The sequence below is a fragment of the Herpailurus yagouaroundi genome, unplaced genomic scaffold (genome assembly GCF_014898765.1).
Source record: "Herpailurus yagouaroundi ecotype Mexico unplaced genomic scaffold, PumYag 28, whole genome shotgun sequence".
Lineage (NCBI taxonomy): Eukaryota > Metazoa > Chordata > Mammalia > Carnivora > Felidae > Herpailurus > Herpailurus yagouaroundi.
In genome coordinates, this window is record NW_024412376.1 from 11,785,668 (window position 1) to 11,803,876 (window position 18,209).

The following is an 18,209-nucleotide window of genomic DNA, read 5'->3' on the forward strand; positions in this document are numbered from 1 at the left end:
CGGCCTGCATCACAAGAGAGTGGTGTACTACATACTGCCAGCCTGGGAAAAGATCAAAATCCCAAACTCAAAGTATGGTTTCTACTGAATATGAATCACCTTTCACCATTGTAAAGTAGATGGTTAATCCTAAGTCAAACCATTCAAAGCCAGGGACCATCTATCATTTAAATACATTTTTCTTGCTGGTTGAACTTACTGTTCTCTTTTCTTTTCTCTACACCCTACATGCGATACTGCTGGAACCTATGACTCCGAGGTCAAGAGCATGTGCTCTACCAACTAAGCCAGCTGGGAGCCCCTTACTGTTCTTTTTCTAGAGATATTTACCCAACAATATTTCTTAAAAAAATTTTTTTTAATTTTCTTTTTATGTTTATTCATTTTTGAAAGAGAGAGACGGAGCACAAGCAGGGGTGGGGTGGAGAGAGGGACACACAGAATCTGAAGCAGGCTCCAGGCTCTGAGCTGTCAGCACAGAGTCCGACACAGGGCTCAAATTCACAAACTGTGAGACCATGACCTGAGCTGAAGCTGGACGCTCAACTGACTGAGCCACCCAGGTGCCCCTACCCAATAATATTTCTATGTCTCGTCAGCCTGTCTTTAAAAGGGAAGACATTTATATGTAAAGGCCATGCTTTACATAACAGAAGTCTTCAGGGTTCTGCTCTTGTCCCACTTCCTAGGCAATCAGTACCTACATCTTCAATTGCTGGTTTTATATCTCTTGCCCCGCTGTCCCTCCTGAGCTCTTGGCTCATAAATTCAGCTCTCTTCTGAATATGTACACTGGTACTCCTACAGGTCTCTCACACCTAGCATGTCCTGCTGCATTTCCAGTCTCAGTGATGGGTGGTATGAGCATTAACACAACTGTCCAATCCAGATACCTAGGAGTTACCCCTTCCTTGATTGGAAGCTTTCCCCCTCCAGCCTGTAAGCCCCTGGAGGGCAGGGACTGTATCTTATTATGGTCGTATCCCTAATGCCCACCCTTGTACCTGTAAATATTTGTTGGATAAATGAATAAATATATGAATGGTTTTTCCTCTTTCATTTCAGGGCAATGGCTGAAAGCACCTTGCAGGTGGACTTTGAAGTAGAGATAGAAAATTCCTATCCTCAGACTGGATGGTCATTTTATTGGGCACAGAAGAGTGAGAATGGGGAGAGGCTATGGAGCTGAGAGACCCAAGAAAGGGTAGGACCTTATAGGAGGCTATGACCCAAGAAGGGCTATCAACCCAGGAACAAGCAGCTTGAATTGTGTATAGCAGCTTGAATATACTTCTGGGTGTCACTCCCCACTTCAATTTTGTTTTCTGGTTCTCCATTCACATTATCTGCAGAAACTTGCAAATGATCATTGATACAAACAACACCACTGGATAAAGCCAGGGATCATTTAAGAGAATAGACTAGGTAAGGAGTGTCTAGATATGGAAAACAGATAGATATAGTAACCATAATGACAGCCCCTGCTGTGTGTCAATCATCCTTCTAGAAATACCAGTAAAAACAATCGCACATATCTGACTGCCTTGTGCTGTGTCATACCTTTATTATTTCATTTAATCTTCCCAAGCCTGTGATATGGTAAAGAAAGGTAAGGAAGAAAGGTAAACAATCTTCACTCCGTAGGAGACCCTATCCACCTTCCTCTTTTACAAAAATCTACACTCAACACTTTCTTATGACATCCAGTTCAAGAGTAATGTGGTAATACTATGTATAAACATGGAATATTGTATTTGAAAATAATAAAGTCAGAAGTATTTTGTTTTCGTCATATAAATACAGCTTCAACTCACTCTTAGAAATTGTCTCAGCATAGGATATGGGTTTAGCAATAAGTAAGGGTCACTGGTGGGGACAAAGGTTCAGAGGACAGAGAAGGTGGCTGAGGAGTGCTCGCCTGAGAGGGGTTTCCTTCTGGGAAGAAAGTCTTAGAGTTCTGGATGCTTAATCTCTCCAGAATGGAGCTGCTTCCTGGATTTTTCAATCTGAGAATTCTGTGAGATGGCTCCCTGCTGTCCTCCTGCCTGCTTAGGACCCCAGATTGCTGCTCAGAGCCATGTGGGTCACCCTTCCAGGGGGCCCGTGCTTTGGTCAACACTATGAAGAGGGTGTTCCCTTTTTGTCCTTGCTCACTCTGCTTCTGTGAGAAACAGAGGGAGGGTGTTAGGGAAAAATCATCAACAGAGTTTTAAAGAAGTCACAGGCTTGTCTTTGCTCTTGGTTTATCTTTTAAGGAACCTTGGGGTAGAGCTGTGAGCTGTGGAGGAAGACTAAGCAACCCCTAGGCAGGGTTTTGAAATTTAAATCCAAGACTATGTGATGGCACCATTCAGTCTCCCAAGTGAAGTAAGGTAGGGGTGTGTTGCAAAATGTGCATAGGCCATAAAGTTCCAATGGTTGTTTGTTAGTAATGATTGTGAACTCGGATTTCAAAACAGCCATGTCTTAGAAAATTGGCTTCTAATGTAGTTTGTGGTGAAATGCTATATTACTAAATGTTATACAACACCCAAATATATATACTACATACATATATGTATGTGTTCATTCACATATAAATGTGTGTATGTATGAATGTGTGTGTGTATATATATATATATATACATACATGTGTGTGTGTGTATATATATATATATATACACATATATATACTTTTTTTAAATTTTTATTTATTTCTGAGGCAGAGAGAGACAGAGCATGAGCTGGGGAGGGGCAGAGAGGGGGACACAGAATCAGAAGCAGGCTCCAGGCTCTGAGCTGGCAGCACAGAGCCCGACACGGGGCTTGAACTCACAAACTGTGAGATCATGACCTGAGCCGAAGTTGGTCACTCAACTGACTGAGACACCCAGGCGCCCCTATACTTTTTTTTTTTTTTTAAGTAAGATCTAGGCCCAAAGTGGGGCTTGAGCTCACAATCCTGAGATCAAGAGCCACATGCTCTACTGAGCGAGCCAGCCAGGCAGTCCACATACATATATATTTTAAACCCAGCAGTAACAGTGATTAAATATCTGTCATAACTAATATGTATATAACTAATAATATTACATAACTCACAAACATGGTTCTTCTCTTCTGATAGATCCCAAAGAGAAGCCAATTTGTGTCAAATATTTTGTGTGTAACTCTTAAAAACAAGTAGCCATTATGCTACAGTCTAAATATTTAGTGAGGGGCGCCTAGGTGGCTCAATCAGTTAAGTGTCTGACTTCAGCTCAGGTCATGATCTCGCAGTCCATGGGTTGGATCCCCTCATGCGGCTCTGTGCTAACAGCTCAGAGACTGGAGCCTATTTCAGATTCTGTGTCTCCCTCTCTGCCCCTCTCTGATTGGCGCTCTGTCTCTGTCTCTCAAAAATAAACAAACATTAAAAAATTTTTTTTAAATAAAAATAAATATTCAGTAAAAGAGAAGCAGGTAGAGTCACTCTTGTTGGAAATGCCAGGGTAATTTATTATGCAAAGCATCACAAAGAAGATAACAAGACAGAACAAGAAAACTATGCTCTTTTAGAGGCAAAGGATAAATGCAAAGACTCTAAGTAGTGGTCCTTCCTGAGAGTTAATTTTGCCCCCAGGATTCTTAGCAATTAGGCCCTTTCTTCTCATAGGCATCAAAATTAACAACAACCAATATTGTAATTAGTAAGCAGAGGAGCACAGGTAGCACAGAATTCACAGTATTGAGTTCAACACACATGCACAGTTCAGTCTGAGTGTGGAATAAAAGACCCAATGTCGCTGAGGAGGGAATACATGTATGTATGTGCAGGGGCAGACTGTACAGAGACCATGCAGGAAAAAAAATAGGTAGCTCACATTTCAGCCGCTATGGATGCAATCACTTTTCACATAGTGGAAACCATGGGGGAAAGAAAAGACAAAGGGAGCTAAAACTGAGGGCAAGTAAAAGTACAAGCGAGAAAGAGAAGCTTATTCCATAGGGGGGGGAGCCTGCTGCCAATGACCCTTGGCTGCTGCCTGACCTCTGCAGCTTTCACCATCAGTGCTCTCTCTCTCTCTCTCTCTCTCTCTCTCTCTCTCTCTCTCTCCTGCAGCCTCAGGCAGTGACCTGGTGGGATTTTGATACTGGTAATTGCTATTACCTACACCAGCTGCTACTTACTGAATACTTATTTGAGCTAGGCACTACTAAATGCCTTATACCCCCTCTGCTAACTCTGTGAGGTTAGTGTCATTACTAACTCGGTTTTACAGATGAGGAAACAGAACCTCCCAGAGGTTAATAACTGACCCAAATCACTGAGCTACTAAAACTGGTGCCATGGGCCACCTGGCTGGCTCAGTTGGTAGAGCATGAGAGTCTTGATCTCTCGGGGTCAGGAGTTCAAGCCTATGTTGGGTCTGGAGCTTTTAAAAAAATAAATAAAATAGGGGCACCTGGGTGGCTCAGTCAGTTGAGTGGTTGAGCATCCAACTCCGGATTTCTGCTCCAGTAGGGTCGTGATCTCACAGTTCAAGGGTTCAGGCCTGCTTAGGATTCTCTGTCTCCCTCTCTGCCCCTCCCCCCACCAAAATAAATAAACATTTAAAAAACAAATAGATAAAATTGTGGTATCAGGCATTGAACCTAGGCTGTTTGAGTCCCAAATCTATACTCTTGGTCAGCAAAGTGAAAGATAATACGGTATTTCTTTTTAAGTTTATTTAAGTAATACTCTACACCCAACATGGGGCTTGAACTCATGATCTGGATATCAAGAGTCTCATGTTCTTCCAACTGAGCCAGCCAGGTGCCCTGCAAGATAAGATGGTATTTAATGAAAGAGAACACAAACAAGTATTGAATACCTAAGATACACCTGGCATTTAGTCCGGACAACAATCCTACAAGGGAGGAATCATTATTCCCATTTTACAGATGAAGAAATAGAGGCTCAGAAAGGTTTGGTCACTCACTTATCCAAAATTGTGCTATTTGGTAAAAGAACTCTGGTCTCTCTGACCACAAAGCCCATATTCTTTCTTACTCTGTATTCCAAATGGAACTCTCATGAGTTTCACTGATTGAGCTAAATAATTAAAGATCTCTCCTGTTGAGATTTCTAATTCTGCCCATCCAAACCAAGTAAACAAACACCTGGGGAAGTCATCAGACTTTGAAAGAAGTCTATTAAAGACTGCCTGTAAGTAAACCACTGCATAGGTTTGTTTCGTAAATACTTCTGTTACAGTTAATTGTATTTTCTGAAGTTCAAAGAAAAGGATAGGAGACAGAAACCAGTTTCCATTGGTTTATAATCAGAACTCACCAGTGTGACTGATTCTTTCTGGTATTCTATGCAAAGTCACTTTAGTCACAGCTGTGTCCCTCTGGCATCAGAAGAAAGCAGGGAATAAATGTGCAGGGGACTGTGGGGTTCTGCAGCTCCAGGCTTTAGTTAGACAGGAATGGACTTTAAAGATGTTGGGATCCAAACTCTCATTTTATAAATGGGAAAATGAAAACTCAAAGGTTGAGTGACTGCTAGTTAATTGTAGAGCAGAGGCCAGAAAACTGGCTTTCCTGATTCTTAAGCCATTGTTCTTTCACGACAAGAATCAGCTATCACTTTGGAGTATATTCTTTTTTCCTCCTCTTCTCATTCAGAGAGAGGATGAAAAAAAGGTGACAAAGCTTACAGAAGCTTTTAAAAGATCAGGACACTAAAAACCAAGTTAGCTTGGAAAGCATTGGAAGGTAACTGCAGAAGCTTGAATTAGCACAGTACAGAAAAAGATAAGGTCTTATCTAAAGCAATTAGAGTAAGCAGGCAATTAAAGGCTTTTGTTACTAGCCTTTAGGTGAATGGTCTGAAACAGCAAGCCTTTTGAAATCCGTGGCCAGATCAGAACCTAGAAAGTGAGGACTTCTCTGATGGCCAAGAAAAAGCAGTGTGAACTAAAAGGTACTTAATGTTTTTACACTTAACTTGGTAGGAAAAAGAAAAAGAAAAATGACATGAAACAAGATGTCAGCTGGGGTCCTCTGAGTCTACGTCCAGGTCCCAGGAAGTCCAAAGCCCACCCTTCAGTTTTTGCGAATTGTCCCAGGAGGTTTTGTTTTTCCTGTCTTCTAGACTTCCGAGATCTTGCTTCCATGTGTAAACTGAGAATTTACTGTAGAGATGGAAGGCGGGGTTTACATCTCAGTAACAGCAAATAAATTCGGATCTGAATGGGTCCTGGCCTCACTTCCCGACCTGTCTCAGCACCTGGCTAGCTCTTTCTCCACCACTTCTCTCCCTCCTCCCAAGCTGGAAGAGAAACAACAAACTTCCTCTCATCTCCGGCAGAGCAGGTTTCCCTTCCTCTGAAGACCAGGTGCCTGTAACATCCAAGCCCTCAAGGTGGCATCCCTCCCCACAAGCTCATCAAAGCTTTCCCCCAAGGAGACAGCTCCCTCTTTCCCCTTCCTGAACAGGCATTGTAGGTCTGGCTGTTAAGATTTGGAGGAAAAGAAAAAAAAAAAAAAAGAAATTCCCGTGTCTTTATACAAGATGGAAAATTTTCTTAAGATAGTACTTGCTGGGGTCCCTGGGTGGCTCAGGCAGTTGGGTGACTCTTGATTTGGCTCAGGTCATGATCTCATAGTTCTTGGGTTTGAGCCCCCTGTTAAGCCCCATGTCTGGCTCTGTGCTGAAGGCTCTAAACCCATTTGGGATTCCCTCTCTCTGCCCTTCCCCTGCTTGCTCCCATGCACACGCGCACGCTCGCGCTCTCTCTCACTCTCAAAATAAATAAACTTAAAAAAAATTTTTTTTAAAACGATAGTACTTGCTGTACTGTGGCGTTTATATATTTAAATTGCTTTGTTCTTTATGAAATTTTAATAACTAAGAGCAATGGACATTTCTTTATATAATTTTAATAAACAATCTTCAAAATTATAAAGCATTAGTGATCAGACCTAGGCTTTATTCCCATCTTCTATCAATGATTCACACCAGAAGGGGTTAAATGAAGCAGCTGTAAAGAGGCAGCTTTAGAATTGAAAGCCATACATGGAAATCAGGTACGCTTTAAATGGGCAGGTTTTGAAAACTCAAGTCTAATAAATAATACAAAACATCACAAGTTCACAATAATACATGTGGATTTGAAACTGTTTCCCTAAGCAGGTTTCTCTTTTTGGAGACATTTCTCATATTTGAAAACTATAAATCGTGACAGACAAAAGTGAAGAAGACGGGTCTCAGTAGCCTCATGGCCATGGTCCTGGAGAGATGACTTAAGGAATATTCTCTGTATTCTCTTATACTCCTGAGCTTTGTTCTGTTTCAACCCTTCCATTCCACAAAGCTCTACCTTTTCCAAGTATCCAAGTATTTTCTGCTTACAGGGGCAAGAAAGACTCGGTGTTCAGGTGTCAGGCACCTGCTGGGCAGAGCTTTGTGGGTCTGTCCTTCTCATCCTCCCCTTAATAGTATGTTCCCGAGTTCTGCCTGCTCCCGTTTCTCTAGTTCCTCCTGAAATCTTCCTACATACACCTATCTTAATGATGTGAGACCTTTCTATCAAATGAACACAGGGTTCCCTCTGCTGCAATTGCATGGGGCTTTGTCCACCACCCTCTCCAGAGTGGCAACTCTCAGAGTTTTCCTTGCTTCTCTCCTTCTGTACCCTAATTTAATTTCTTCAAAACCCATTTCCTCTTCTCTATGGTCCCACATCCAGCATTTCCAAAATCTGCACCATCACCTTGCATCACTTAGGAGGTTGCTTATTTCCTCTGAGCTACGTGGCCCACTGAGAGAGCAAACTGCCACCGCCTGCAGAGGGGGAAACCTTAGCCACACGCAGCCTCGTGGCCCAAACGGCCAGATCAGACTGAGAAAAAGATCCTAGCACACTTTTGGAGGGTTTAATTGTGCTTTCTGCTCCTTATCAAAAGTACGAAGCATAAATAGTGATTATAATTAGTACATTTACATAAACAACACAAGTAGATCACTACCATTGCACACTTCATTTTATTAATAGCTTCGTTGTTCTCCATCATTGTTTAATTTGCTCTGGTTTCCCTTCCAGCTTTAATTAGCACAACTTTTAAAGTTTATAAACATAATGAATTTTTTAACTTAAGCAAGCCCCTCTAGTGTGTGACAGATGGTTAATGTCAAAAGCCCATGGGGAAGGCTTCTGTTTAGCCTTTGATTTTGTTTTGTTTTTTAGGCCAGAGAAATGTTTGACTGTGCTGATAATTTGTAAGCATACATCAACCATCAACTTTTATGTGCTTTAAATTCCTGGCTCTCCCCTGGATTTCTCTTCTACTCCTGGCCCAGAAGGGGCCGGGAAACCAGGCAGAAGCATGCCTAAATGGCCTATGTGATAAGCCTCATAAAGTTATTTTTCTCAATTAATGGTTTTCACTGACAATTTTACTGCTCTGCTTTCAGCTTCCTCATTCCCTTGGGCATCTGTACATATGTCTGTGATAAGCCTCATCCAGTCCAACAAAATTGGCCCCTCAGAATACAGACTGCCCTATTTTTAAAAAAGCTCATTTTATAAAAGCTCTCTTGTTTTTTTGAAACATAACACTTGAAAATACATTTAAACAGAAAGTAATAGAGCTTTAAAAGAGAGCTATAAAAGTGATTTATTCACGAGTACATACTTATTCCTCTCCCAATTGACATCCACTTTACATTAATTTTCCTTGCGTGTGTATCCTCAGCTTTTTTTCCCTAAATCTTTACTGCTAAAATGAACTTTTTATTCCATCCTTATTCTCTTCTACTTTGCTCCAAAGACTCATACCGGCTGAGAGAGATCCACTGGGGGTACAGAACCACAATTTGGGAAATTCTGCTCTGAAATAATAATGTTCCCTAATCACAATCACTGACTTTATTAGGTAGTCAATTAACTATTTTTTTAACTGGGGAAAGAAAAATTCCTAATTCATTTTTTCTGAAGTTACTTCAAATGCACTTTTATAATCATGCCCCACTGGGAGCAGGAAAGCATACCTTTTTCTTAGGTCAGTGGAACCTTCACTCTATAAGGAAATAATCTATAGAGACCCCCCACCCCAACAGACTCACAGCAGAAGAAAGAACCAATGATAATTATGCTCCCTTTATATTGTATACTTTCAAAGCAGATTCATCCATTTCACTTCATCCAGTCTGTTTTTTATTTTTTATTTTTTTAGCAGATAAGAAAATAGAGGTGTAGAGTCTCATGGTAATAAAAGCTATAGGGGTGCCTGGGTGGCTCAGTTGGTTAAGCGTCCAACTTTGGCTCAGGTCATGATTGTGGGTTCAAGCCCTGTGTTGGGCTGGTGCTGACAGCTCGGAGCCTGGAGCCCGCTCTTGATTCTATGTCTCTCTGTTTCTTTCCCTCTCTCTCTCAAAAATAAACACTTAAAAAATTAAAAATAAATAAATAAAAGGTACAGCACAGGGATTATAGGCACTGATATTATGATAGCGTTGTGTGGTGTCATCAGATGGTAGCTACAACTTGTGGTGAGCAAAGCTTAACATATAGAGATGTTAAATCACTCCTTTATACACCTGAAATTAATGCAGCATTGTATGTCAACTATACTCAAAAAACTTTTTTTAAATAGAACCTAAGAGAAATTAAATAAAAGATGTCTTTAAGGTCACACAGCTTGTCAGAGACCAGAATTTAAACCACCACTTGATGATTCTGATTAAAAAAAACAAATTTAGTTTCACAAATAGGATTCGAGATCCAGCAATCTTCACAAATGTTATGGTGGGGAAGCTTTTGTAAGCAATACTTACCAGTGACTGTGCTTTCCTTAGTTTAGATCTATCCTGCAATTTATTTTTCTTATCATGTGACTGTCGGCTGAAATCTGGGTTCATTTCATGTCTTTTCCTCCTTCTGTAAATTGGAAATCATTGGAAAATTACAAACAATCATTTTAAATTTGCATGGCTTTTTGTCTGTTTGATTTTGTTGTTCCTATGATTTAAATGATTGTTTTCACTCAAGTGGAAATGGGCCAAATGTAGATCATAAGAGAACTGGTTGAATAAACTCTGATGCATCCACACAATGGAGTACCATGAGCTATAAAAAGTAAGGCAGGGTAATTCTACATACAACTGTGGAGTGATCACCAGGATATATTGTTACATGAAAAAAGAAAGGGGGGGGGGTGCCTGGGTGGATCAGTTGGTTAAGCTTCTGACTTAGGTCAGGTCATGATCTTGCAGTTCATGGGTTGGAGCCCTATGTCAGGCTCTGTGCTGACAGCTCAGAGCCCGGAGTCTGCTTTGGATTCTGTGTGTGTCTCTCTCTGCCCCTCCCCTGCTCACACTCTGTCTCTCTCTCTCTCTCAAAAATAAATAAACATTAAAAATGTTAAAAAAAAAAAAGGTGAATAAAGTGGTATGTTTATTTCAAAAATGCCTGTGTGTATTTGCTTAAATTTTTTTAAATGGAAGGACGACACCATAACATCTTGAAAAATGGTTACCTATAAGTAGGATCCCTATGTGATCCAATCAAGAACAAAGAACAGTATGGAGGGGTAGGAACAGAAGCTAGACTTCTCCAAATATACTTTGTTTTATATATTTGACTTTGGAACCATCTCAATTTTTCTCAAAATTATAAAATAAAACAAAGGAAGAAAATCCCTAAAATCTAAGAACAAATAAAAGAAACAACTCCTAACTATGGAGTTAGTGGCATTATTACACATGGAGGAATTAGTTAGTTCATGGGACTTTAACACAGTAATTTGTCTGCATATTCTTTGTAGTATTCTACTAAGAACTAAGGACAAAAATACAGGCAAAGAAATCTTAAACTGTTTTTTAGTAATCCTATTGTTTGTATTAATATTAGTATTGGTTTTCTAAAACTATCATATATATTAGGATAAAGTAGGGATCAGCAAACTGCAGCCCAGAGGTGAACTCTGGCCCAATGCCTATTTTTGTAAATAAAGTTATAAGGGGACATAGTCATGCTTATATTTTTTTGCATCTTGTCTTTGACTGTTTTCAGACTACAATGGCAAAGTCGAACAGTTGTGACAGAGATATACCCTGTAAAGCGTTTATTCTCTGGCACTTTCCAAAAAAGTCTGCCTGAAGTAATGGATCTAAGCAATGATCCTCAATAGCCACTAACATCACAAAAAAAGAGACAACCGGAGATTTGCACCTCATGATGGAAGTACATGATCCTATCTCCTCAAGCCTCTAGCTCTGACCACCAGTATGGCCAAGTACAGGAGACAGAGGGACATGCCAAGCTGCACGTTGGGAGTACAATCAGCAAAATCAGAATGTGAGAAGCTCTACAGAATAAATAGCCTGATTTCTATAAAAAAACAAATTGCAAGGGGAGAAAAAAAGGACAGAGGATAAGCCTATAGATCCAAAAAAAGAAAAAAGAAAAAAAAAGATTTAAGTGACCCATGGACTAAATACAATATGCAAACCTTATATGGAAGCTGATTAAACAAACCAACTGTTTAAAAATACCTTTTATGAGACAAAGATACCTCAAAACTGGCTTGATATTTGATTTATTATGAAATCATCCATGGATTTAGATGTGATATGAAATACCACAATTTCAATATATACTGAAATATATATGAATGAAATAATACAACCTTTAGATTTGTCTTCAAAGTAACCTGGGGAAAGGGAAGAAGGGGTGAGGGATAAAGGAAACCAGATTGGTCATGAGTTCAAAACTGTTAATGCTAGCTGATGGTTACAAGTGGTTGTATTTTGATATTTGAATATCCAGTATAAAAATTTTTATTTAAAAAGTCCAGCTTTGCTCAAATATTTCTTGTTGCTTAGTTTTCAAAAATGTCCCCCAACTTTTAATTAAGAACTTTTGAATATAAAGAACATTTGAAAGAATAGCACACTGATTACCCATATACTCTCCAACTAGATTCAACAATTACTAACATTTTGATATTTTTGCTTTATCCCTCTCTCTATATAGATACATATATATAGATACACACATCACGTATATATGTATGTGTGTATATATATGTATGTATGCATTTTTCCCATACTGTAAGAAAATAAATTACAGACACTTCACCCCTAAATACTTCAATACTCATCTCCTCAGAGAGTATTTGCCTACCTAACCACATTAGTGTCATCATACTTTGGAAAATGAATGGTAATTCTTTAATATCATTTAATATTCAATTCATATTCAAATTTCTGCAATTGTTCCAAGAATGTCTTCTATAGTCTTTTTTTTTTTTTAATGTTTATTTATTTTTGAGAGAGAGAGACACAGAGTGAGCAGGGGAGGGGGAGAGAGAGGGAGACCCAGAATATGAAGCAGGTTCCAGGCTCTAAGCTGTCAGCACAGAGCCTGATGCAGGGCTTGAACTCACAAACTGTGAGATCATGACCTGAACTGAAGTCGGATGCTTAACCGACTGAGCCACCCAGGCACCCCAGTCTTTTTTTTTTTTTTTTTTAATCAGAATCCTATATAGATTCAAACTGCATTTGGTTGTTATGTTTCTTATGTCTAGAACATTTTTCCCACTTCTTTTTTTTCCTCATGGCACTGACTTTTTGAAGAGTCCAAGCATTGTGTCTGTCTTGGTGAATGTAGCACATGCACTTAAAAAAGGGTGTTCATGGAATTGTCTATTTATCTCTTAAGATCCATCAATTTTTCTCTTAAGTACTTTGAGCCTTGTAATTAAGTAGATATGCATTTGTAACAGTTATATCTTCCTCTTTAGTTAACCCCTGTATCATTATGAAATGTCCCTCTTTATCTTTGGTAATACTCTTTGTCCTGATGGCTCTTTTATTTGATATTAGTGGTCATCCTAGCCTTCTTATGCTTACTCTTTGCATGGCACATCTCTTTCCATCACTTCACTTTTAAACCTATCTGTGTCTTTGTATTTAAGGTGTGTCTCTTGTAAAAAGTATATGGTCAGTTCTTGTCTTTTTACCCATTCTATAATCTCTGCCTTTTAATTGGGTGTTCAGTGCATTAACACTTAATGTGATTATTGCCTTTCATAAATGGTATCTGAGTTTCACAGAAAACTCAGGACATTATCAGTTTATCTCATGTTAATGTACCATTCATATGCCTGGGTATCTAAGTTTGTCTCTCTCCTATTTACCACCATAGTCCAGTATAAGGGCCACACACAAACTCTTAAATACTATCTTCAGGAATACATTGATCAATACATAGTCAATACATTCACAATGATTCAAAATTCAAGAGTTCAAAAGGATGTACAGTAAAATTTTTTCCATCTATTCTTGTCTCCAACTTACAGTTCTCCTTGAAGGCAAACAATATAGTATCAGTTTCTTGTGTATATTCCAAAGATACTTTATGTATAGATATTTTATGGATATATGTATATGTATGTATGTGTGTGTGTATATATATATATATACACATATACACATATATACACACACATATATATATATACACATATATATACACATATATATATATATATATATATATTTTTTTTCCCCCCCCCTTTTTTTTTTTTTTTTTTTTGAGAGAGAGAATCCCATGAGGGGCAGAGGAAGAGGGAGAGACAGAGAGAGAAGCAGGGCTCAAGCTCACCTGATGTGGGACTCAAACTCATGAACTGTGAGATCATGACCTGAGCCAAAGTCAGAGGCTTAACAAATGAGCCACCCCAGGCACCCTCCCACCCATTTTAATATAAATGGTAGTATTTCTTTTAAACTCTGCTTTTTTTTTTTTTAATTTTTATTTATTTACTTTTGAGTGAGAAAGAGAGCACATGCAGGAGGGGCAGAGAGAGAGAGGGAGACAGAGAATCCCAAGCAGGCTCCATACTGTCAGCACAGCAAACCCATGAACACCGTGAGACCATGACCTGAGCTGAAACCAAGAGTTGGACGCTTAACCACCTGAGCCACCCAGGTGCCCCCCAAATTTGTTTTATTTTATTTTTTTGAGGGAGAGAGTGTGCGTGCATGCAAGTGGGGGAGGGGGAGTGGGAGAGGGAGGGAGACAACCTCAAGCAGGCTCCATGCCCAGTGTGGAGCCCAAAATGGGACTCAATCTTGATCTTGCCACCATGAGATCATGAGCTGAGCTGAAATTATGAGTTGGATGCTCAACCAACTGAGCCACCTAGGCACTCCTTAAACTCTTTTTTGTACCTTTATTTTTTTTTTTTTTTTTTTTGCCCAGTACTTTCTAAGTTATTAGCAACTCAATTAGATTTTTTTCTGATGCAACTAAAATTTAAAGTTTATGAACAGAAAGGCTACACTTCTTGCAAAATCAGTTAATGAGTATTGCAAAGCTAGTCAGTGATGATATAAAAATGAGTAAGGCACATGGTCTGCACCCTCAAAGAGCTTGATTCTTGCCTAATTTGGGATACCACTCTCATCTCACCTCCAAAGGGACTTGAGTAGTCCTGAAAATAGAAAATACACAAGTAATCTGAATGTCCCCAACTCAGCAGACTTTGTGGGATTACCCTTTCTTTTACTATAGCCACATAATATAATTTGAGTAAACCATCCTACAAAAGAAGTGCTTACTTACTACGTGTTAGGCGCTTTTGTAAGCATGTTGCATATATGAGGATTACCTCACAGGGATCCTGTGAGCTAGGTATTACTATTATTGCCAGTTTACAGGTGTGGAAACTAAGGCACAGAGAAGTTACGGAACTCCCCAGGATCACAAAGCTAGAAATGTGGGAGTCTGGATTTGAACCCAAGCAGTATGGCTCCAGAGCCTGTACACTTTCACTATCTTATGCTGCCTTGATGTTAATCTGTTTAAATATATTCTGAAAACATAGCAGACATATTAAAACATTACAAAACATTCCAAAATTTATTTCCTTTCTTATTTATCCTGTAAACATGTATGTATGTGTATATTAACAGATACATGTGTATATACAGACACAGATGTATATTTTCTTACTTTCTCTTCTTTCTGTACTATGGGTGGCATACTACAGATACTCTCTTGAAATGTGCCTCTCTCCCTTAACAACGTACCTTCTTACTGCCAATCGGTTCAGAGAGCTCTTCCTCATTTTCATATGTGCCTAGTACTCCATTGTGTGAATGGACCATACCCAGTTTATTCAACAGACATTCTCCATGTATGAAAATTTAAGTTATTCCCAATACTTTAAAATAGGAAACACCCCTGCAATAAATATCCTTATACAGATCTACTTCTCATATTTTCTTTTTTTAAAGTTTATTTATTTTCAGAGACAAGAGAGAAAGTGTGAGCAGGGGAGGGGCAGAGAGAGAACGGGAGAGAGAGAATCCCAAGGAGGCTCCACGCTACAGAGCCGGATACAGGGCTCAAACTCACTAACCATGAGATCACGACCTGAGCCAAAATCAAGAGTCAGACACTTAACTGACTGAACCACCCAGGTGCCCCTACTTTTCCTATTTTCAAGGTTGATTCCTAGACGTGGGATTTTGGGGTCAAAATGTAAAGACATATGTATTTTTGCTGGGTAATTGTCAAATATCCCTCTATAAGGTTTGTGCCAATTTATATTCCTACTAGCAATGTATGAGGTACCTGTTTGCCCACAGCCTCACCAACAGAATGTATTGTCAACCTTTAAACTGTTTGCCAATCAGATAGTTGAAAAATGGTAAAATAATTAGGTTTGTTAGTGGGAAAGGGGTGGAAAAGATGACAGGGTGGGAGAGGAATGGAAGAGGTGGGGGTGGGGCACTTCTCTGAGTATACCTTTTGTGCACTTTCCGTATACATTTTAAAAAGAGTTTTTTTGTTTTTTGTTTTTTTTTTTTAATATTTTATAATGTTTTTTTTTTTTCCAACGTTTATTTATTTTTGGGACAGAGAGAGACAGAGCATGAACGGGGGAGGGGCAGAGAGAGAGGGAGACACAGAATCGGAAACAGGCTCCAGGCTCTGAGCCATCAGCCCAGAGCCCGATGCGGGGCTCGAACTCACGGACCGCGAGATCGTGACCTGGCTGAAGTCGGACGCTTAACCGACTGCGCCACCCAGGTGCCCCTAAAAAGAGTTTTTATTTATTTACTGGGGGGAGAAGGCAGAGAGAGAGGGAGAGAGGGAGAGAGGGAGAGAGGGAGAGAGAGAATATCCCAAGCAGGCTCCATGCTGTCAGCACAGAGCCCGATTTAGGGTTTGATCTCACTAACTCTGGGATCATGACATGAACCGAAATTAAGAGCCAGAGGCTTAACCTACTGAGCCACCCAGGCGCCCCACTTCTTGTTTGCTTTTATGTAGTTTGAACTTTAGAACTACGTAACAAACCACAGTGAAGGGAGATATTTAAAAAAAGAACCCACATAACTTTTGAACACAGTGTTATGAATATATGCCCTCAGACTAAAGTCAAAAAGAACCATAAACAGGGTTGCCTGGCTCAGTTGGTTAAGCGTCCAACTTCAGCTCAGGTCATGATCTCATGGTTTGTGGGTTTGAGTCCCATGTTGGGCTCTGTGCTGACAGGTTGGAGCCTAGAGCCTAGGGCCTGCCTTGGATTCTGTGTCTCCTTTTCTCTCTGCCCTTCCCTCGCTTGCACTCTCTCTTGTTCAAAAATAAACACTAAAAAAAAAAGAACCATAAGCAAATACTGTCTAGTTAGCAGATTTGTTTTAATAATGAAATAGGTTAGCAATTTTAAAATTACTTTCAGTATTTGTAAGTAAATACATACTGTTCATGTATATGTGTGTGTGTGTGTGTATAGTATGCAATTTTTATATAAATTATATATATAGTATATAATCAAAATTATATATGTACATATATAACTTGCATAAATAAATATGAGAGCCTGGTTTCTCACTGTCAGAGAAGGGAGGTGTAAATATGGAAAAGGAAAAGACCAGAATGAACTCTATGGTGCTAGACTGAAATCTGAAGTATTAAAATATCAAAAGAAGGGGCGCCTGGGTGGTTCAGTCGGTTAAGTGTCCAGCTTTGGCTCAGGTCATGATCTCATGGTTCGTGAGTTTGAGCCCCGTGTTGGGCTCTGTGCTGACAGCTCGGAGCCTGGAGCCTGCTTCGAATTCTGTGTCTCCCAATCTCTCTGTCCTTCCTCTGCTTATGCTCTGTGTCTCTCTCTCTTTCAAAAATAAATAAGCATTAAAAAATATATATATCAAAAGAAGCTGTAATGTGAAATTATAAGAGCTACAAAATGCAAACAAAACCTAATGAACAAGGCAAATTTACCAATAATGGTTTACTTCCCAATTACTTTTTGCTTCTATTCATTGAAAAGCATTTTTTTTCACAGTAATTTTATTTTCATCCTTTCCTATACTGAAGTGCCAGCAAATTGTGTCTAATGGCAAGTAAGTAGAAAAGAGCACAGAGCTTCTCACCCTTGCCAGATTTGCACAATGGGATCACAGTTGTCCAGGTAATTGAAGCGAATGATATCAGTTGGATGTTTGTCGGAGGATCGCCAGGGTGGGAGTTCTTTCTCCCCATGAGTCTTCTTTCTCAAAGAGGAAGAGGACCGGAAAGCGGATGCTGGAAACTGCTTTTCCTCTGGAGAACTGCTTGTAACTGGTTGAATGTCAGCAACCGCAAACCTGTCTTTTGGAGGTGTCTAGAAGAAGAAAATTACTTCTGTTCTTAAAACATCATAATAATTACAACAAAAAACAAAACACCACCACCATCATCATCACCATCGCCCCAACTGCAATGATAATGGTGATAATAATTACAGCAGCCACCAATCCAGGAGTACTTGTATGTGTCAGGTACTTTCTCAGGAAGTTTTCATGCATTATTTTATTTAACCTTCATAATAACTCTAAAAGGTAATAGTTACTACTCTCATTTACAGAAGCGGAAACTGAAGATAGGATAAACCAATGAGCTTGCCCACTATTACATAAGTAGTAAGACAGAGGGTCAGAATTTTTTTTCTTTAATGTTTATTCATTTTTGAGAGAAAGAGAGAGAGAGAGAGAGCAAGCAGGGGAAGGAGAGATCAGAGGGAGAGGGGGATAGAGGGTCAAAAGCAGACTCTATGCTGATGGCAGAGAGCCCTATGCGAGGCCCAAACTCATGAACTGTGAGATCGTGACTTGAACTGAAGTCAGATGCGTAATGGACTGAGCCACCCAGGGACCCCAAAGGGTCAGAATTTGAATCTAGGACTGTCTTGCTTTC

General features: G+C 39.6%; 1 protein-coding gene across 7 annotated transcripts in view; it reads right to left on the reverse strand.

Annotated features, from left to right (window-relative positions):
• The window catches only part of FBXO16 (F-box protein 16), a 65,347-nt gene that overhangs the window by 13,586 nt on the left and 33,552 nt on the right, over nucleotides 1-18,209 (reverse strand). For 6 of the 7 annotated variants that reach the window (XM_040466552.1, XM_040466607.1, XM_040466664.1 and 3 more), the window contains 2 exons: nucleotides 17,408-17,637; nucleotides 9,788-9,890 (listed from right to left, as the gene is read on the reverse strand). In XM_040466552.1, coding sequence (XP_040322486.1) covers nucleotides 9,788-9,890; nucleotides 17,408-17,637 — 333 coding nt within the window. Of the gene's footprint in view, nucleotides 1-4,509; nucleotides 6,144-9,787; nucleotides 9,891-17,407; nucleotides 17,638-18,209 lie in introns of those variants that run through there. The other variant, XM_040466835.1, reaches the window with a different exon arrangement.